Source organism: Micromesistius poutassou, assembly GCF_964030765.1.
Source record: "Micromesistius poutassou genome assembly, chromosome: 9".
In the NCBI taxonomy this organism is placed as follows: Eukaryota; Metazoa; Chordata; class Actinopteri; order Gadiformes; family Gadidae; genus Micromesistius; species Micromesistius poutassou.
In genome coordinates, this window is record NC_140279.1 from 16,788,902 (window position 1) to 16,810,694 (window position 21,793).

The 21,793-nt window shown below is 43.7% G+C and overlaps 2 protein-coding genes across 2 annotated transcripts; both read left to right on the top strand.

Annotated features, from left to right (window-relative positions):
- The first annotated feature begins 577 nt into the window (after positions 1-577).
- Positions 578-12,954, top strand: mcoln2 (mucolipin TRP cation channel 2). Its single transcript, XM_084473216.1, has 14 exons — positions 578-712; positions 1,625-1,778; positions 2,392-2,565; positions 3,024-3,180; positions 4,113-4,191; positions 4,290-4,386; positions 4,619-4,718; positions 5,317-5,429; positions 5,835-5,984; positions 6,614-6,715; positions 6,938-7,060; positions 9,212-9,418; positions 10,008-10,135; positions 12,536-12,954. The coding sequence occupies exons 1-14, from the start codon at positions 666-668 to the stop codon at positions 12,570-12,572; spliced, it is 1,668 nt and encodes a 555-aa protein (XP_084329342.1). The 5' UTR covers positions 578-665; the 3' UTR covers positions 12,573-12,954.
- Positions 12,955-14,315: 1,361 nt separating this feature from the next.
- On the top strand, positions 14,316-19,984 carry lpar3 (lysophosphatidic acid receptor 3; the record flags this gene model as incomplete). The annotated part of the gene is made up of 2 exons (XM_084473219.1): positions 14,316-15,057; positions 19,650-19,984. 2 exons carry the CDS (start codon positions 14,316-14,318, stop codon positions 19,982-19,984), a joined length of 1,077 nt encoding a protein of 358 aa, XP_084329345.1.
- Between the last annotated feature and the right edge of the window lie 1,809 nt (positions 19,985-21,793).

Below are 21,793 nucleotides of genomic sequence, written 5' to 3' on the forward strand. Positions count from 1 at the left end.
ACAGCAAATCGTCTACTTCAGTGTAAAATGTTTCTGATTTATTGGGAATATAGCCAAAATTGTCAAAACTGTCCCTGGTCTGCCTACTTGTACGAGACCTGACCGACTATAACATAATACTGCATATCAAACACAAGTCGGCTGTATGATAAACTGTTTTCTTGCACTGTTTTTATGCACTGTTAAAGCACTCCCTAATGTAAATAATGGCTTGTATATTATTTCCCTGCATATATATTTTTTGGCATTTTGTACTTTTGCACATTTAAACTTGTGTTTTAACTCTTATTCTATTTGTAACATGGTGTTTGCTGCTGCTTGAAGTGCAATTTCCTGAAGGAACCTTCCCGAGGGATTATATTATTAAGTTTTTATAATAAAGTTCCTATCTGTCTGTCTGTCTGTCTGTCTGTCTATCTATCTATCTATCTATCTATCTATCTATCTATCTATCTATCTATCTTGTAGTTGGTTTCCACGGTCTAAACGCTGCCTAAAATGCCTTACCTGATTGGCTCGCCGGAGGTCGCGTCAACTATCAAAAAGTCGATCCACGTGTGTTGCGTCTTTCAACGTCGAAGTAACGCAGCCAGTGGTTGCAGTCCTCTGCCTGAGCACACGCTCCCTGATGGCAACCTCCTTTTCGTCCAGCAATATCTTATTCGATGGAGATGTTTGTTCGTCGTTATCTGGGAAGGAGTGACTCCATTCGGTAAGTAAAAAAAAGTATAATAGGCCGGCTGCGCGTAGGTGTTTAGAAGTTATTGCGACATATTTGGAATCGAAACTAACTTTATTTAGTTCCGCTCAGTGAAACGCAGTGAATTGTAAAATATTTATTTAATTCTAAATGCGAGGCATTGAATAATAGCCAACGTTACAATAAGCATGTTCGTGACTTTTGATGCAATGTTCATTTTGTTTGGATTACGCAAGATGGGTAGGTCTTTATCGTTCAATTACTCCGAAAAGCATGCCTATCGCAGCCGCAAGCGAAATTGGCGTATTTTCAATAAAGCGTTCCATTTTTCGTGTTTTTGTGTTGACTTTTGACAGAAAATTGCTCATACGTGACAAACGTTGATTTGTGTGGAACCAAAAGCATGCTGATGCTACGGACAGATGCACTAAGTCGCCACCCTAGAGGTGCACTGTAGGCTATGGGAGTTTACCGCCATTCAAATACAATCAGATGAGTTATGTTTTCATGAATAGGACACCCTAATCGATGGACTGGGGACTGAGATCGCAATGTCCTACCCCGGTCTGTTGGCGTTGGACCAGTTAATATACATGTGAAATGCCTGTAGGCCTAATGGTCATGAACGCGTGAGCAGAGAACAGCCTTGGACTTGTACCTGCCACATGAATGTAGTCATTGACCAAGTAAGGTTTGGCCTAGGTAATGCACTTCTCTGCAAACTGCACCCCGCCCGCGTTGACCGTTTACATGAAGAAGTTATCCATGCATGCAGGCACTTAAAACGTGTTGCATGATAGAAATTAAGAGTTTTTCCCGTCACTACGTCGCCAACGTTAATGGAAGGTTTTGTATTATGCATGTTTAATTTTCGTATACATTCCTCCTTAATGCTTTAACGATTAAACAATGACTTTGTTGTAGGTCTACACTGACCCCAGACGTCATTAAGGAGGACACTCTGAGAGACGACCTAAGATACTACTTTATGAGCCCTTGTGAAAAGTACAGGACGCGACGGATTTTGCCATGGAAACTCTGTGTACAGATTCTCAAAATCATCATGATCACCACACAGGTAGGCCACTGTTTTCTCAAACTTCAGTGAGCACATCATGGCAGCGGGGACGATTATGGTTCATGATGGTGGAAGATCATGCATGATCTAAATGAGACACGTTTGATGGTGTATAGGCCTTTGTCAATTGGTTATCATGCTGAGTTGTGAACTGTACTTTGATTAATAGTAACAGTCTGGTGTAACCCTGCCTTAGAGATATTCTACTTCCTTCAAACCTGTTCCTTATTGCAAGCTGCTGTGGACAGATGTATCATGTTGTTGTACAACCTTCAATACATTTCAATCCTCTACTGAAATTAAATTAAATGTCAATGAATTTGTCGAGCAGTATAAAAATGAATAGATTTTATAATGTTAATCAATATTTCTTGGCGGACCTTGAGACTAAACAAGCCAAATGAACCAATCTTTTCTTTAAGGCTCGGATAGGACTTTGCCCCTGATGAAATGACCTATGACATGCGTAAAAAAAACCCTCTACAGTACATGTGCTTCACGGCTGTAGTGGCTGTTCAGCGCTGCGATGAGAGGGCCATGGAAAGTGCCGACGTCTAAATTATGAGAACGAATCATTGGGTTCCCCCTCTTAATCTCCATCTGCCCCTTGCAGCTGATTCTGTTTGGCCTGAACAACCAGCTGGTGGTCTCCTACAAAGAGGAGAACAGGATGGCGCTGAAGAACCTCTTCCTCAAGGACTACAGCGCCGTGGATGAGGATGACTACAGCGTCGCCGTCTACACCCAGCAGGGGGTCTATGACTCTCTCTTTTATGTTCTCGATCAGGCAAGTGTTCCCCTTCGCTCGTTCCAAACCGTCTCCGCGCTTTTATTTTGACATCTTTTTTTATTTTGTTTTTGCTTTGTTTTTACATTTCGTTGCATGAACCAAATCGTATCACTTCATTCTAAAATAAATATCATTTGAAAATGAATGAAAGGATGAGGTTAGATTATGTGGTTGATTTCTTCATCCCAGAGAGGGAGAGAGAAGCACACGTCAAACGGAAGGGATAAATATTGAACTTGGAAGTGTGTCTCGTGAGTTTGTGGTTAAATTACACACACACACACACACACACACACACACACACACACACACACACACACACACACACACACACACACACACACACACACACAGTCGTTTCACAAACACACACACAGTTGTTTGACAAACCAACAACCCCAGCAATTCACACAGGAAGTGTCTTTTTCATTGGGCTGACAGTGCTTTCTTTACAGTACAGCCAGTTAGGCAACCTCTCGGTGGGTCCCATCAGCTATGCTGAGGATGAGGAGGGGGGTCTCCGGCCCCTGGTGGTATGTAAGCGGTACTACAAGAGGGGCACCGTGGACCCTTCGGACGACGCCTACGACATAGATGCCGAGCTGGAACGCGGTGTGTGAGGGTCGTGTATTTGTGTCTGTGTGTGTGTGTGTGTCTGGGTGGGCCCTTATACATGCTTTCAAGCATCACATTTTCATTGAGGTTTGTGAACAAATGAACCTCTTATTTATACAGCTGAGTAGTGGGAGCGCCGAGCTTGACATCGCAAGATCAATGCCTTTTTAGTCTTCAACCTTTCAGTTCATTTTAGATTTCTAAGGGTGAACCAAACTTCCTCTGGACGCAATATGATAGACCTGCAAACGATCAGAGCAACAAAATGTGTGACCCATCAGCGGCAGCCTTCTTGGTTGTTTATGAAAATTCCTCAACTGCGCTCCCATAGGCTGCTCCGCTGTTCAGTCATCATATTAAACCCGCCCCGTTGTAGATAAATTCTTGTGATTGGATGGACCTGGGCTGCCTCTGTCGAAACCACAGGGGGTCAGACTCTAATGCCAGAGCAAATAAAACATGGGCTCTCATATTAATCTGGTTCACAGGCTAGGGAGCGCCACTATAGAAAACAAAATCCTGGGGAGAACCCAAGAGTCTTTTATAAAAGCAGATTCTTATACTGGAAGGCCGGTCTCAAAATGCTACGAAAGTGTTTGAATAATGTTCTTAAATCCGAACACAAAACTAATGAAGGATCACTTGGTCATCCTATATTTGGCCAGGCCATTTTGATGATGGCTACCTTTTAAAACAAGGGAAGCATTGTAGGACTTGATGTCTCGAGCCCTTGCATAAACTTTAATTTAATCTAAGCAACCTAACCTAAATGTAAACATTCTACTTGCAAATATTTGTCTGCATATTTGCAAATATGCAAAGACATACACTTTTTGTATTCAGGCATAAAAAAATAATCAAGCATTCTGAATTGATACTGTAGTCGCATTTGTATTCATTCAAAGTCAACTACGTTTTGTTTTTTTCAGATTGTTTTACATGTCACCCAAAGTTGCAAAAACCATGCAAAACCGAAAATGCCTCATTTTTTAGTCTGGAGTTCTACAGGTAAGCCCCTGAACTGGTATGTTCAGCAATAATCTATTCATCAACTTCTCTCTTCGTCACATCACAGTAAATGGTCTTTCTTTTCTTTTTGACACTAGACTTGTGGACGTTGAGATCACCTTCCACTTGAAAGGAATTAATCTGCAGTCAGTGCGCGCACGAGAATTACCCGACTGCTACTCTTTCTCTGTGATGGTACAGATAAACAGCGGTGTCAATCCTAATAGATTTCTGTCATCACAAAGATAAAAAAAATTTTCTTACCATCTCTCTTACCATCTAATGAAACGGCTATCAGTTAATGGTGCCTCATTGGATTTTATGCATTTTTTGATGCCTTGTCAATTTTAAATGACTAGTTCCTAAGTTGTTTTGAGTTTAAGATGCATGCATCCATAAAATGGTCTATATATATTCTCCTCCTCAGATAACCATTGATAATCAGGGCCACAGCGGTAAAATCAAGATCTTCATGGACATTGACTCCATGAGCAGTGCCTGCCTGGACTGGAAAATCTCAGGGACAGGTAGGGTCATTAAGATGTACCTTTACCTAGTGGGACAGCCTTTAGGACCCTCTGGTTCTTTACCTGCTCTGACCCAGAGAAGTGTGTAGAATCAGGCGTTGTGTAATATTGATACTTTGTATAGTCTACCAGGGGCAGGCTAGTCTAGTGGTTGGGGAGGTTTGACTCCCAGCTGAACAGTTTGTCATGAGAGTTTGATCCCCAATGTCTACAGTCTACTTGTAGAGATCCTGGAGCATGACTGAAAATGTATTCTAATAAAAGTCGTTATTATATTTTGTTTATTTCTATTAATTCCGTGACCTAATAACTTTAATATTTCTTAACCTTTTATCCAATTACATTTCTGTATTATTATTATTTTTTTATAGCATCACATTTCCAGACATTTGTGTTTGCATCATAAACACTGCTCTGAAAACCGGTTTTAAAAGACGCGGTACAGTGTCTTATGGTAAACACAAGGAGACCGGTGGTGACCTAGACACTTTGACGAGGCGTTTTCAACGTAACAACGGTCTTATCGGGAACGGTGCAGAAGGGGGAAGTTGCGTGACAGATAACGCCAAGTTGTGCAACTGTATCTTTTTCCCTTCAGCCCAGAAGAACACCCAATACCTCCTGGTGTTCGACATCTTCGTCATCATGATCTGCGTCGCCTCGGCGGTGCTGTGCACGCGCTCCATCGTCCTGGCAGTTAGACTCCTCCAGGTGTGCTGCCCTTTGCCCTTTGGTGTAATGCTGACCCCTCAGCAGTTTCTCCTCGCCCCCCACTTTTTGTGCTGTTTTAAATTGTTTTTTGATTGAGTCTCATGGTTCTCACACGTTCAGAACTAAAATGGCAACACGCATGCATGAGAACCATGACTCTCAGATCCCAATGTATTCAAAACTGAAATTTGTGATTGCAGCTTTTAAGAGTTTTTTTTTTTTCTGTTCATATCCCATGATCTGCTCACGTCCATCATTTATTTATGCCGCTGTTCTATTGGGGAAACAAAATAAGTAAACAAAGTCACAGAATTGAGTTTGTTGCTCATTAATGTATGTTAGCCGGTGTGGTCAAGTTTCTTTACTTTGTTACATGTCTGTTCAAACTTTTAATGTCATTGGCAGAGGTTCACCAGATTCTTCCAGGAGAACTACAATCGCAAACTCTGCGACGAGGACCAAAGCGAGTTCCTGAATGGCTGGTACCTGCTCATTATCGTCAGCGACCTCCTGGCCATCGTGGGCTCCATCTTGAAGATGGAGATCCAAGCAAAGGTAATGCAGATCATGAAAATCCTCATTATCTGCTACTTGGTTTAGAGAGGGACCCTCCAGTTGGATTACTCCATAATGTCATGTTTCCCTCATTTAGTTTTCAGGTCAAAGTGCAGGATATTGATATTTTTGGTCTAGAGTTCAAACCCCAATGTCTATCTGTAAGGACATGACGTGTGTACCCATTGGGACAATTATTTGTCACAGTGTCATGGCAATGGAATTTGTATAGCCCTAAAGTCTTAAAGGCCTCACTGTCCAAATATTGTGACTGCCCCCTAACCCTATCCGTAAGGCATCAGTTGTGTGGCTGGTGGACTTTGGAACCAAATGACTGAAATGATGTTGTAAAAGTCTATTTACCAACTGATCAGTCCATAATTTTCCAGAGTTCATGTTCAGTATCTAACATCCAGTTTTAAGAATGTAAAATTAAAGCAGACTTTTGTACAAAATCTACCTGGTATAGTTTTAATGACGTTGCAAATTCCCCATAGGCGATTCAAGTGTAAATATGGCTGTGGATCATGTTTAAAATCAACATGACCTACAGGAACAGTTCATTATACATATTTGAGAAAGGGGACAATGAAAATATTTCTTTTTTTTATTCCTCCCCTCCCATACAGAGTCTAACCAACTACGATGTGTGTAGTATTTTTCTCGGGACCTCTACCTTAATGGTGTGGTTTGGCGTCATCAGGTACCTGGGCTACTTCGAGAAGTACAATGTAAGTATATTCTGTTGTTTAGTAGTGTGTTTATGTGTCTATTTAGTATGCTGTAAGGTCCAGTAGTCAACATCACTCAGTGTACATGGTCTCGTGGTCAGGGTAATGGATTGTCAGGGTGAAATGTTGTGCATCTGTATCCCAATGTCATAGGGATACATTCGACCTGTGGGCTTTGGATAAAAAGGTCCCATTCTCCTCCTCCCCCGTGTCTCTCTCTAGGTCCTGATCCTCACGATGAAAGCGGCTTTCCCAAAGGTACTGCGCTTCTGTTGCTGTGCAGGCATGATATACCTGGGCTACACCTTCTGTGGCTGGATCGTACTGGGGCCGTACCACGAGAAGGTAAGACCCTGACAAACAGACACACAGACAGACGCACAGAGATCTAGAGACACGCAGACTCGCACACACAGACTCGCACACACGCCCACAGACTAGCACACAGAGCCTGGATTTGTGGTCACGAGTAAATCTTCAAAGACCGCCTACACTTCGTCTTGATTGGGATGCCTATTATTTTGTTGAGGTTGTTAGTGTAATCTATTTGGCATTTTGCCCATGGGTCTTAAACCCTCTCAGGCTCAACAAGTGCTTTATACAAGAGCCTATGTGATTGACAATATGTTTGCACGAACAGTGACAGTATTTAGGCATGGCCGCCAGGTGGCAGTGTTTGTTTGTATTTATTTTTGTATGCTTGGAGCAAGATCGGAGGAGGAGCAGCAGCACGTGTTTATATAATGCCCGTTCTGGGGATGTCTGGGCCCTCTTTAAAGTAGCAGGTTTGGATAAAGTTAAGCTTAAACCAGAACTCCTGCTCAAGCCAGCGCTGGACTGTCTGCTCAGCTGATTTCAGTCTTAAGGAACGACTTCACAAAAGTCCCGGATAGGCTGGACCTGAGAAATGTGCATTCATGACAGGGTTCAAAGCCATCTATCGCACCCTGAAAGTGTGATCGATCCGGGAATTCCCATGCAGTCATTGCTGTTCATTTATTGGTTGAAGCCTAGTCACTTAACTGGTAGTACGTCACCATAGAAAGATGGGCTCTGCGAGGCCAGTTGAAGCCATCTAATGTTTGCCTTTTTTTTTATTTTTTTTATGGTTTTGTTGGTATTAATCTTAATCGTGGTTACATCTCGGGTGTTTTTGTGCTTTGAGCTGTGGTGAAGTGGGTTAAAACTACTTTAGATACCCCGTGTGTGTGTGTGTGTGTGTGTGTGTGTGTGTGTGTGTGTGTGTGTGTGTGTGTGTGTGTGTGTGTGTGTGTGTGTGTGTGTGTGTGTGTGTGTGTGTGACCTGACATTATTTGACATTTTAAATCGAAATGACTATCGTCACAAAAATGATAGGGCCTGATGTTAAAAAAAAATTGACCATGCCATCAAGGAAGACGCACGTCTTCCAAACACAACAAGTGAAGATAACGTTGTCGTGTCCAGGATCTCCCGTCATGGGGACGGTCTCTCTTGTATTTACACGGTGGTTGCTAGGGGGATTCCCCCTGCCGTCTCGCTCCTTAGCGTCAGCTCCTGGGATATTTACACGGGAGGGTAAACAGAGGATGTAGCACATCTCCAAACATGCCCTCCAGATCCATACTGGATCAGTCTGAGCAGTCTGTTGTGTTTTAGATGTTATCGTTGTCCGGGGGGCGGGGGGGGGGGAATCCAAGGGGGCATTTTGTAATGCAGCGTGCATATGGGTCTCCTGTGAACCCTTTCATTTATTTCCCTCCTCTTTGATGAATTCTGTCTGTGGAGTGGGTTTGTGTACATTCCTACATACATGACTAAAGAAAACATAGGTCGACGTGAACGGGGAGGTCATGAAGTGGGGGGGGGGAAGAGGAAGAGAGTGTTGTTGACTCCCGGTATGTGTCCTCCTGCACGTCCTCCCTCTAAACGACACGGTTCCCTCATTTGAGTGTTTATCTTCCGAGGGGGGGGCGGGTGTATCCTGCGGTTCCCCTCCACCTGTGTAAACTATTTATTGTAAATTTACTTGGTAATCTATGAAACTGTCTCTCACTCACTTTCCTCCCCCTCTCTTTCCTCCCCCTCTCTTTCCCCTCTCTCCCACTTTATCCCCCCTCTACCTCTTTCACTCACTCTTTCCCCCCTCTCTTTCACTCCCTCTTTCCTCCCCCCCTCTTTTACCCCCTCTCCCTCTTTCGCCTCTCTCTTTCACTCCCTCTTTCGCCTCTCTCTTTCACTCCCTCTTTCCTCCCCCTCTCTTTCACCCCCTCTCCCACTTTCCTCCCCCCCCTCTTTCACCCCCTCTCCCTCTTTCGCCTCTCTCTTTCACTCCCTCTTTCCTCCCTCTCTTTCACCACCTCTCCCACTTTCCTCCCCCCCTCTTTCACCCCCTCTCCCTCTTTCGCCTCTCTCCCACTCTTTCCCCTTCTACCACTCTCTCTCTCTCTCTCTCTCTCTCTCTCTCTCTCCCTCTCTCTCCCCTCTGCCTCCGTCCTCCCCCCTCTGTGGTGTCAGTTCGAGAGCCTGAGCCGCGTGGCCGAGTGTCTGTTCTCGCTGCTCAACGGCGACGACATGTTCTCCACCTTCGCCCAGCTGAAGGACAAGAACGCCGTGGTGTGGTTCTTCAGCCGGGCCTACCTCTACTCCTTCATCTCCCTCTTCATCTACATGGTGCTGTCGCTCTTCATCGCCCTCATCACCGACGCCTACGACACCATCAAGGTAGTCCATAGCTGGTCAGGGTGCCTGACTCCCAGCCAAAAGGTTCTGGGGTCGAATCCCAATGTCCTCCCTGGAAAGAGCTGCCGTTACCCCCCACTACCTGCTCCTTAATGACATCCATGTAAAATATCACTGAGTCAGTTTGGTTTGAAATGACGCCGAAGAAGGTTGACGTGATTTGATAGACTTGCGCATAAGATACAAGATGGTCCTCCCTAATTCTGATTCCATTGTGGCTTTTATTAAGGGTCAGGAGAGGGTCATGTAGAGCAGAAGGATTATAGAGAACCTCTAGCTTCATAGCCTCAAGTCACACGATTTACTTTAGTCATCCACTTGGTTTTAAACTATAGACCTGAGGATGTTTCGGAACAATTCAACGTTTTCACTTTTTAGTCGCTATCTGAAATACTAGCGCTAGACTGTGCGTATTCCATAAATTCTTAAAGGCACCCTGCACTGTGGGGATTGGGTCGGGAAGGATCTCTCTTAACCAACCATGGAATTGGGACTGCCCTGTTATTTACGTGCTGCTTTTCATGATGATGATGATGATGATGATGATGGAGGCTTTCACTCATGTCTGCAGAACTACCAGAAGAACGGATTCCCGTTGACGGACCTGCACAAGTTCCTGAGGGAGCAGAGTGATTTTGACACAGAGGAGGACAGCAGCCAGACGGCCGTAGGCTTCAACCCTCTCTGTTGCTGCCAGCGGTACGTCAGCAATAGACTGGAATAAAATCAAAATGCTAATAAATGAGCTTCTCATTGTTTGAACCCACCCTATTTTTATAATCACAATAAATTGTTTATTTTGTGTGTTTATGTTGGTGGGTGGATGAGTGAACCATACACGCACATGGTTATATTTTGGAAAATCAAGTGAGCAAAAAACTCAACCTAGATTTTAGAATTTAAAATGGGTATGTTATGGCAGTTACAACACCCTCACCCCCCATGCAAGGTTCACATTGCTTAAGGTCTGTTTATGTAAAATATTACCATTAAAAAAGCAAATGTCTCCATCTAAAATGTTTCAAATGTTATTGAAACAAAGATGGTAGCAGTGAAACTTTCCCAACGGTGATGCCATTCGTTACACTGATACAGTCTTGTGTGTACAAATGTGGCTGCCTTGCTCAAGGGTAAACGTTGCCTTTTCTCTGGCTGAACTATAACATTATGTCTGGAATTCCACATTGCAATAGTAAATCAAGGGCAGTCACAAGTTTCCTAAAGAATTATATCTAGTTGCTCTAGAACTCTCCATATAATCTGTATGGTAAATGCCTCCGTTGCATAGTAATTATGGTCAAGTCCAGTTTGCACAGTATAGCACTCTAAATCTGCATTAAAACACGATGCCACCACTAAATGAAGATACGATCTAAAACTATTAGACTTGCGTTTTTAGAATCAATGATTCAACAACAACCTTGTCCCTGGCCGTCGCGCACATGTTGCGTTCCAATGTAACATAAGCCGGGTTGTTTTAACCAAAGCCCAATCTGCGTGCACCGCTTGCACTTCCTTTTTACACTTCACTGCTCATTCCTCCTCGGCGTCCCGTCATGCAGCGCAGGCAGCAGCGGAACGCAGCGGAGTCTCCTCCAGGCCGTGGTTCTCTCCTGCGCCTATGTGGTTTCAGAGCAATGAAATTAGTGGTGGAAGCGAAGCGGACACACCCAGTGATGGGCCTGATTACAGAGGCTGCTGGGAAGAGCCCCCCCCCCCCCCCCCCCCCGTCCTCCTGTCCCCGCGCGCTTTGGCCGCGCTCTATTCCAGATAAACAAGTCATGGCCCACGTTGAATGCTCTAGAAAACGACGCTTTTTAACTTGGCTGCGTGTTGCGTTTTGTTTTTGTCTTTTTGAGGACACAACCGGGTTGGGTCGATCTCCCACGCCGGTCTTCAGTTTTAGTTGTGTGATCGGTGGAACTGCAGTTTGTACGGCTCCAGCCATTTTGCTGTACTTGCACACATGTGTGGATCAACTTATGTGCTGAAACAAGAAATGGTAGAACCTTAAGCTGCCGCACATACTGTAACACAGCTGGGAGTCAGTCACTTCCCGTTCACTCCATTTGTTTTCAAAGTAACCGTGACCAACACAAGCACCATTTCCCCAGTGTGTGTAGTTACCGAGAGACTAGTTCTCTCGGTTTGTTTCTGCATTCATAATGTGTCTTTTAGAGTCTGACCCACTTATGTTCATGATGTCTAGCTCAAACACGAGTTGGGTAAAGAAGGTACACTTGATTTCCTAAAGAAGCCTCGTTCGTATTCAAGCAAATGCATTTCTCATCATGCAATATTCTCGTTGCGGTCACATACTCAAAAAAAAAAAAAAAACACTGAAAAAATTCAGTGTGATGCAATGTCTTTGATGAATGATTTACCACCCAAGGAAGCATCGCTATGAATCTACTTGTCATCTAGGACGTGAAGGACTCACTTTAATTAGTGGGTTTTTTTGCTCAAGTTTCTGCTAGTCTGACTTTCTGTGCAGCCTGATCTAATTTGCATGGCTTGTCTTCCATTGAGAGTGCTCACAAATTTGATCAGTATTTTCAGTGAGACTGTGTTAATAACCTATGGAATGAAATTCCATCCATGTGTCATTAGGCTTGTCACAAAGGATTTCCTGCTGGGCTTGTGAAATGCATAATCTGGTTTGTTAAACAAGCTGATGGTTAAAGGCCGTCTCTTGGAGCACTTATGTGGTAGGGTGTAAGACTCGAGCCTTCCTAATGTCTCTAGATGTGAAAGCAGTGTAGTGTTGATTGCACTGTATCCACATTATGATAGATAGATACATATGAAATCCTGCACAATGAAACTAAGTTACACCAATGTTAAAAATCTTGTCAAAATGTCTCAAGCAAAATGGAGGATTGATCTTGTGGTCAACCCAACCTGTACACTCATTAACATGGGAGAACAGGAAGAGGAAGTCACCTTAACTTGCATTGTTTATATGAATTTAAACATGTAAACATTGAAACATGAATCACATACTATCATCACACCGTAATCTACTTGATTCTTTGATTTTTTTTTTCAACCAAAAGTCACAATTGTGAATTTGTGTGTATTTGGATTATGTCGTTACAGAGTTCAACCACAAGAAGATGTTGCACTGGTCACATGATGGCTGTCAAAGCCAAGACATCAATAAGAAGTTCAGTGATGAAGACACTGTTCTTGGGACGGAACATATACTCTTCAGGGAAATGAATAGTGCAATGTTAAAGGACAAATACATATTTAACCAAAATATATGTGAAATATTTGTTGAAGTGAGTTTTTTATATATTTTTTTTGTAATGAAGTTTACTGTGTGGGTTTGTTTGCTAAATATATTGTTATTTGGATGCAACGTGAGCCCTCAAAGAGATTTTTTGTAAACTATGTTGATCAGCTGAAACTGAATGTAATTTCTTTTTTTGATCTTGAAAAAGTTTCAAGTGTTATTTGTGAAATTTTGCTTACAAAATTACTTAAATAAAAATGTTTGACCATAAGTTGTTAAACTTTAGGAATCAAATTGTACAACAAGTGAACGACTTGAAGCCATTATTTAAATAAGGCCTACACTTTCTTTGTTTCTTTGTTGTTTTGATGTCAGATTAGCCTAATTATTTAACTCCTTGCGCAAGAATCATTGTTGACAGGCTGTCCTTGCCATTACAATTTATCAAATTGTTTAAAGAAAATTGGACCAGATGAGTGAATTCAAATGACTGCTGAGTCGCAACAGAGACAATTTAAACAAGTAGCACATCCTTTAATTCTAAAAACAGTATTGGGCGAGGTCTATCCATTCAACATAACGCTCATTTCCAAACGCGCAGTGTGAATGGCCTAGAGCCCAAAGTAGTCAGCCTAGACGTATACATCATTCAACCGTTGCAGTAACTCCTTCAATTGTCACGCAACAAAAAAGTAAATCATGCTGCCCAGCCCACGCCCTCTACGTCACCGCAGCGGAGACTCGAACTCCTTGCATAGTGAGACTTGACTTCCACAGGACGGTCCCCTTCCACGAGAGCGCAACTCCCGACAGAATGTTGCGTCCACAGAAGACCTGCGGAGTGCAGCAACTACACTTATATTGACGGTTTGACTGACGACGGATCGATTTGGTACTGGTAAGCAGCTTTTGTAAATTAAGTGTCGCTTATGTTAGCTTATTTTTGTCTGTACAGGTGTGTTTTTTCGTCCCATGACTCCCATCATTGTTGCTAAGAAACCTATTGGTAAAAGGGTTAATACGGGTTTAACTTTATTGTAACTTCGTTTGTACGAAACTTCTTTATTAAAACACAAGGTCACACCACCCGACTTGCGGAAACCTCCCTCGTCCCTGTAGGTCGGGCTATAGAGACAGAAGGTGTAGTAGCCTGGGTCTCCGTGTATTGTGTAATAGCAGTCGTATTATATTTTATCCAAATAATGCAATAGGCTATATATTGCAATATATAGCAATAGGCTATATATTGGACTGTAGTTACCGCATTTGCTATGTCAATTGTTGTAAATTGTTATATATATATATATATATATATATATATATATATATATATATATATATATATATATATATAACAATTGACAACTAAAACTTACAACAAAATGTGTTTTTTAATAATTCACATGTAAATAGTTAAAAACCCAATTGTGTTAGTGAATGAAACAAATTGCGGATGGACTATTTGTCAAGTGCGCTAAAATGATTTATAACGCAAATTCCACTTTGATCTCCTAGTGGCTGGTTCACCGCAGTCCAATCTGCTGGCTGCCGACATTCCTTCAAATGTGCAAGATAAGCGACTCTGACTAACAGTAGGCCTATCTTTTCTCTTATCTACAGACTCCCACGGACGGACTCAAGATGGCCTTGCAGAACCAATGCTTCTACGACCAGGAGATGCGCTTCTTCTACAGCAACAGCAACCAGACCAAGGACGAGTGGGACAACACGCAGCTCATCCTGGTGCAGGTGGTGGGCTCGCTCTTCTGCTGCTTCATCCTGGCGTCCAACGCCATGGTCATCACGGCCGTCATCACCAACCGCCGCTTCCACTACCCCTTCTACTACCTGCTGGCCAACCTGGCCGCCTCCGACTTCCTGGCGGGCATCGCCTACGTGTACCTCATGTTCAACACGGGCGCGGCGTCCCGCAAGCTGACGGTCAACGGCTACTTCCTGCGCCAGGGGCTGCTGGACACCAGCCTGTCGGCGTCCCTGGCCAACCTGCTGGTGATCGCGCTGGAGCGCTACATCTCCGTCATGAACTGCAAGGTGCACAGCAACCTGACCAAGCGGCGGGTGACCCTGCTCATCGTGCTGGTGTGGGCCATCTCCGTATCCATGGGCGCCGTGCCCAGTCTGGGCTGGAACTGCATCTGTAGCCTGTCCGACTGCTCGCAGCTGGCGCCCATCTTCAGCCGCAGCTACCTGATCTTCTGGTCCGTGTCCAACCTGGTGGTGTTCCTGGTCATGGTGTGCATCTACATGCGGATCTACGTGTACGTCAAGCGCAAGACGGAGGTGCTGAAGGTGCACACCAGCGGCTCCGTCAACCGCAAGCGCACGCCCATCAAGCTGATCAAGACGGTCATGACCGTGCTGGGTAAGAAGGGACGAAGGGGAAGTGGCGGAGGTTAGGCACCGCGAGACATGCAAAAAACAGTCTGTGTGTGTGTGTGTGTGTGTGCACGCACGCACACACATACGTACACATGTACACACACACGCATACACATGCACACACACACACACACACACACATGCATGCACACATCAACACACACACAATGCACACAACACACACACATGCACATACACACACACACACACACACACACACACACACACACACACAAACACAAACGTGCTCTGTGTCACGCATTTCTTGAATGTTTTTTTTCTGGGGTCGTGAGTCAACGTGTTTCCTGCCGTGCGATGTGGGATGAGGTAAAGTGAGGCAGGGTTTACAGGCATGTATGTGTAGAGCACAGTCACACGTTGCATGCGACTCTGGTTGAGTCACCGCGGAACACGGTGGACTGGATTTCGTTTTTTTTGTTTACACTGATTCGGTCGTGACTTGACTGGGAGGCTTGTTAAGAAAAAGTCAGTGCGCGCCGCTGCACTTGGGAGTAGCACTGAACAGCAAACAAAATACATACAAATTCAATGTGTTTACAAGCAGCCAAACTTTGGGTAAGCAGCCATACATGGCTAGTGCTCCGTCCTTTGATCCCAGGATGATTGTTGGATGGGCCAAGAATGCTCTTATCAGTGATGGGAATTAGACCCATACACACACTTTCATCTCTTGTCTCTGGTATGCCTGTTTTTATGCCGATTTCTCAAAAAAGTTCAGAGGGTTTATCTTCCAGGCTTAGGAGCAATAGCTTTTCCTTAAATATAAATTCTTAGGTTACTCTCAGTGTGAAAAAGCAGAGATTTTTACAAGATTTTCAAAACCACAGACACAAACGAGGGATTAGCTACAGTAGGCGTCTGTACTAAAAAGTAAACTGTTCTGAAACTGGATAGTTGAGCAGTTGACAGACACAATACCCAGAGTCCATCCCACCCCTCTACCTTTCACACAGCCCAGAGAGATAAGGCAGGCAAGATCTTTATCAAGCAAGCAACTGAAAGGTGCTGAATTCACACATTTTTCTCCGACCCACACACACACACACACACACTCACACACACACACACACACACACACACACACACACACACACACACACACACACACACACACACACACACACACACACATACGCTCCTTTGCATTCTTATGGACACACATGTCTCGTGAATTACCCAGTTGGGGATGTTTTTGCATTGTTTGTCACCATGCAAAAATAGTGAGCTGTCTTTTCTCTTTAACTGTGTGGTGGTTGTGGTCTGTATTTCCTCAGCATAGCTGAGATATGGTGTGGCGTGGGAGTCCTCTGTCTGCACTCACTTTGTCTCTTCCACTCTTTACTGTGTAATTATCTCCTACTGCTGCAAGGACACCAACCTCTGTGTGTGTGTGTGTGTGTGTGTGTGTGTGTGTGTGTGTGTGTGTGTGTGTGTGTGTGTGTGTGTGTGTGTGTGTGTGTGTGTGTGTGTGTGTGTGTGTGTGTGTGTGTGTGTGTGTGTGCGTGCGTGTGTAGTGCAAAGCCAGCCTCACATTAGACACACTGACTGCTCTGTGGCCTTTAACTATACTTACACTAATTGTACTTGTATAACCCTTTAATAATAATTGTATAACCCTTAAGTGCTCACTTTATTATTTCCAAAAGGAAGACTTGCTAGGGGGTCGGCCTATCTCAGGAAGTTGAGTGGGTTGACTTGTAACCGGAAGTTCGATCCCCGGCTCCTCCTAGCTGTGTGTTGAGGGGTCCCTGCAAGACACCTAACCCTAACTGCTCCTGACTAGCTGGCTGTCTCCTTGCATGGTTGACTGTCGTTCTTGGGTTTTGATGAGATCACTCAACGGCAATTGTTGTTTGGGTGTCTGGTGTCGGCTTGTATAGGAATAATTTCAGAAACAGGGTATATGTGTGTAAGCACAAGCAATAATTGGACAACGTTGACCGTGTTGTTAATTTATATAATAACAAGGACACTAGATGACTAAGAATGAGAAGGTGAACGCAGTGAAAAATAGTGACCTGATTTGACCCTGAACTGGATTATATATGGTGTACATGACCAATAGACGGATGTGTTGAAATCAAAACAAAGCAATACCATGTCCAAATAGATTCTTAAAAGATCTTTTGTAGCCTGACGGTAAAAGGGGAAAATGTTCACATGCAGAAGGAACAGAATAGAAGCATTAAAGGGAGCAGACAGAAAAAGATAGTCCGATTTTATTGAAACCTCTGCAACTGGTGACTAGAAATCCATTTTAGCTCTGGAAACCAGTCGGACCAGTTTGGGAGTCTTTTATACTTTGTTTAATCCAATAATACCATATTACACCAGAGTGCAGAACCAGAGCACAGGGGTTGTTGGGGGGCATCCCTATGTTCCCCGGGTCCTATGTTCCCCTTGTCCTATGTTCCCCGCTTTGTATGTGACCGGGGAACATAGGACCCTTTTTAAAAAAAGGGTCCTATGTTCCCCGGTCTGTTATTTTTTCCACCATCAGTGCTGATGGCCATCAGTTAGGCCGTTTGACGCGCATATCCAAATAGGCCTAGATGAGCAGAGATTAGGCTGTAAATTGGCTTTTGTTTTTGTCATGTTTGGACAGTTTAAATAAACAATAACTAAACAAACAAAACTAAATAAACAATAAATACTAATAATAAATACACTAAATGCTAATAATAAATAAACAATAAATAAATAAATACCAATAATAAACAAACTAAGGGCCCTATCTTGCACCCAGCGCCATTGACTTTCTACACCGACGTATCGTTGCTAGTTTCACACATATGACAGATTGTTCATATGTGTGAAATGGCAAAGAAATGGCATGTGGTTTGTGGAAAAAATTTTTTTCACGTGGGGTAAGATAAGATACAAGATACAACAATTTACAGCCTAATCTCTCCTCATCATATTTGGATATGCGCGTCACGTGGCCTGTAATCTACCGTAACAAAATGCTGAATTAAATCAGCGAAGGCATTATATAGTCTTATGTCATGCAATTCGGCAATTATGGAAATTATGGTGGAAAAAATAAGCCCTTTCTAAATATTATTAGGACCCGTTAAGGAATTGCGGGGAACATAGAACCCTTTTAGAACCCTTTTTTAGGAAAAAGGGTTCTATGTTCCCCGGTATATATTGCGACCGGGGAACATAGGACCCTTTTGGGAAAAACGGGGAACATAGGACCCGGGGAACATAGGACCCTTTTTGGGAAAAACGGGGAACATAGGACCTGGGGAACATAGGTACGCTCCCGGTTGTTGCTAACAGCGCAAGTCTTAACAGCAAGTCATTCATTAAAACACTGTAAAACCTACCACTAACACATCATTGTATCTGCAATGTGAAGTTATCATACATTGGTAAACCTAATAAGACCAGCTAAACTACATAGGACAATTATACTCTTCTTACTGTGGAAACAACATCTTTGTTTATCTCTTGTAAATCAATACTGCCTTGAAAGAAATGCACATGTGTTCAGAATATGTGTACTATAGCCACATTTTTCTTTCTTAGTACAAGTTTTAGATTACAAGGAGCGAAAGTGGCCCTTTTCAAATGGGGAAATATGTCATAAACGGGATACCATTTGATGGGGTTTGACCGTCACAAAGACACACAAAGCCTATTTTAGTGCATTCAGTCCACATGTAAGCTAAACATTTGCTCTCTTACCCACTTTGCTTCAGTGTGCGTGTGTGTGTACGTGTGTGTGTGTGTGTGTGTGTGTGTGTGTGTGTGTGTGTTTGTGTGCGCCAAAGAGAGCATTGTGCTATTGTGCTCTCAGAAAAACAGAAAGATAGCAGAGGCAAGCTGCTACTTGCACTTTCCACTCAGCACTTGGTGCACGTGATCATGAATCCTAGCTTGTGCCCCAACACGTTTGGGATGGGTGACTAATTTTGCTGGGGTTTCTGTGCCTATTTTACAAAGGAAAATAGATAATGTTTGCCTGTTATTTCCTCTCCAACAGTGGTGTTTTATTTGAACTAGATCTAACATGTCTCTTTGAGATTTACTTGCTTCTTAAGAACAATTGAATTGTTATACTCCATGTATATTTGTTTTTTGTTTCGTTTGTGTAACAGTTAGTATATTCATACGTATCATTCATATCATTCATTCATAAGTACATTCATACGTATCATTGTATCTGTTCATTCAACAGCAGATTTATTTACACGCATTTAAGAGAAAAGTAAAGTAAACTAGGTTTGTTGTCAACTGATGGATCGGTGGATAACATCTAAGAGATCTTAGGAGGTGAAGGTCAACAGGAAACGTCAATTAACTGGGGTCAAGGGGGCGAAGCCCAACTCATCTCAGCTGTCAATCAGCCGTCAAAACACTTTCGGTGTTCCTTTGGGGGCTCGGAAAAAAGCCAAAACCAAAAATACAGCAGGTTGCATGAGGGGGGGAAACATGACCGCCTTGGAACGCCTTGAGGACGCCTCGAGTAGCTCTCCATAGACTGTGTTGGATTTTGGGGTCCTCATCCTTCTCCTCCGCCCCCCCCCCCCCCACTACCCCCTACAGGTGCCTTTGTGATCTGCTGGACCCCCGGCCTGGTGGTTCTCCTGCTGGACGGCCTGAACTGCGAGCAGTGCCGGGTGATGCAGTTCAAGCGCTGGCTGCTGCTGCTGGCCGTGCTCAACTCGGTGATGAACCCCTGCATCTACTCCTACAAGGACGAGGAGATGTGGGCCACCATCAAGAACCTCATCCGCTGCGTGGGCAACGGCACGCGGCGCCAGAGGTCGTCCAAGGCCAACGCCCGCCCGCTCAGCTCGGGCCAGGACACGGTCATCAGTCAGCCCCCGTCGGAGGAGGCCAAGGGAGGGGAGGATGAGCAGGACATCCTCAAGACTTGACTCGTTGTGTCGGAAAGGAAATTTGCCCCCCCCCCCCCCCCCCCGCCCCGCCCCGCCCCGCCCCTGCCCGTCCCCCAAAGGAATTAGATTTGCCGGGTACCTCTCTCTGTCTCAAAGGACCGCCTGACTGTCTCTGTGTCTATGGGTGGGATTGAAACGGTTGTTTTGTATTTGGTCGGGTAGTGTGGACTTGAACTGCAGGTGAAACACTGCTCACTTCCCAGGGAGGTCCCAGTAGGCGTGGGTCTCAAGGGGAACGGTGCCTGCGCATTGGGGCACTTAAAGGGACGATGGTAAGTCCTAAAGTAGCTGTATGTTGTTGTTTTGTACATATTAAATATAACTCCTATTAATATTTAATTTTTTTTCTACGTTAAGCTGTTGCTCTTAACCCCATCCAATTTGATTGTTTAGAGTTGGTGTATTTTTGAGTAGTTGGGTTGCAATTGAACAAAGAAAATATCTGATTTCTTTGATTACCATTTAAAGACTCTTTAAATGGCTCTTTCGTCGCTGTTTGGATGTAAAGTGTATGTGTGGCACCACAACGACATGAAGCCCTGTAATGAAATGACACAATGACTCCAATGGCCCTATAACAAAGTGCGTCAGTTCTGATAACAGGTACGAATGCATCCATGGTGCACTGGGAATCTTACGTTCAATGAACCAGAGTTTAAATGGTCAGAGACATGTATCATCATCACAGATGCATGCATCAAGCATCTGTGTTGAGTAAAGAGAAGTTCTCGATCATGACCCGCCAATCATGTCTGGGAAATGACTGAAATGAAATCCTAAAAATAACTCTTATTTAACAACAACATCTAAACCTAAAGCATGTTTGTACATATGGCCTAAAAACTGGCATCCTACATTTCTGACCCAGTGCTATAAAATGTCCTTATCCAGTTGTTGGAAGTATTCTGCGTGTGACACGACTTATGGAAAAATCATTTGTTATCACCAATGAGCCTCGGGGCCATTATGACACGAGATGTCAGCGGACTGTGGGGTTAAAGTCTTCAGCCAACATTAATATTACCTATGGCATATGTTACTGATCGTAGTCTGTTAAAACCACTATCTCCCTCTTGTATATTTGTCAAAACAATACTGTCACAGTAAAAACATTATTTTAATTAAGGCAATTATAATAAGCTATGTGACCCGGTAACTCAGTGTTGTATTCATTAGGATTTACATTTTGACGGTCTTAAAATGCATTGCAGTCATCATGAACCTATTTTTGCTTCATTCAGTATTTGCAAGTCCTCGCTTCCTTCTGACTCGCCCACACACACACACACACACACACACACACACACACACACACACACACACCTTAACCCAGACTACACACCTGTTGGAAGCAAACCTGTTCTGGGGGGGGGATTTTAACCACCACTCTTTCAGATGTCGTGACCGTATGTAGTGTGACGAAATACTTGCTTTCCTGTTGTAAAAAAAAAAAAAAGTTTGATGTTGCAACACACACTGGATTCCTGCTTACTTACCTTAAAGGATATGACTGAAGCCCATTGGAGCGCCACGCCCCAGTTCCCCTGGGGTGGGGCGATGGGGGGGGAGATGAGTAACTGGGGTCAAATGAAGCTCAATATAATACCCTGCTGTACAGTATTTATGCTATTTTAACCACTCCTAGAATGATAGGACTTCATTAAATGTTTTTTTGTCTTGCGCAACAAAAAACACAACGACTGCTGCTCTGTTTTGAGTTTTCTGTCCGAGTTTATCGTGATTGTCTGTGGTGTTAATTAATGATAACTGGTCTTTATAATATAATGT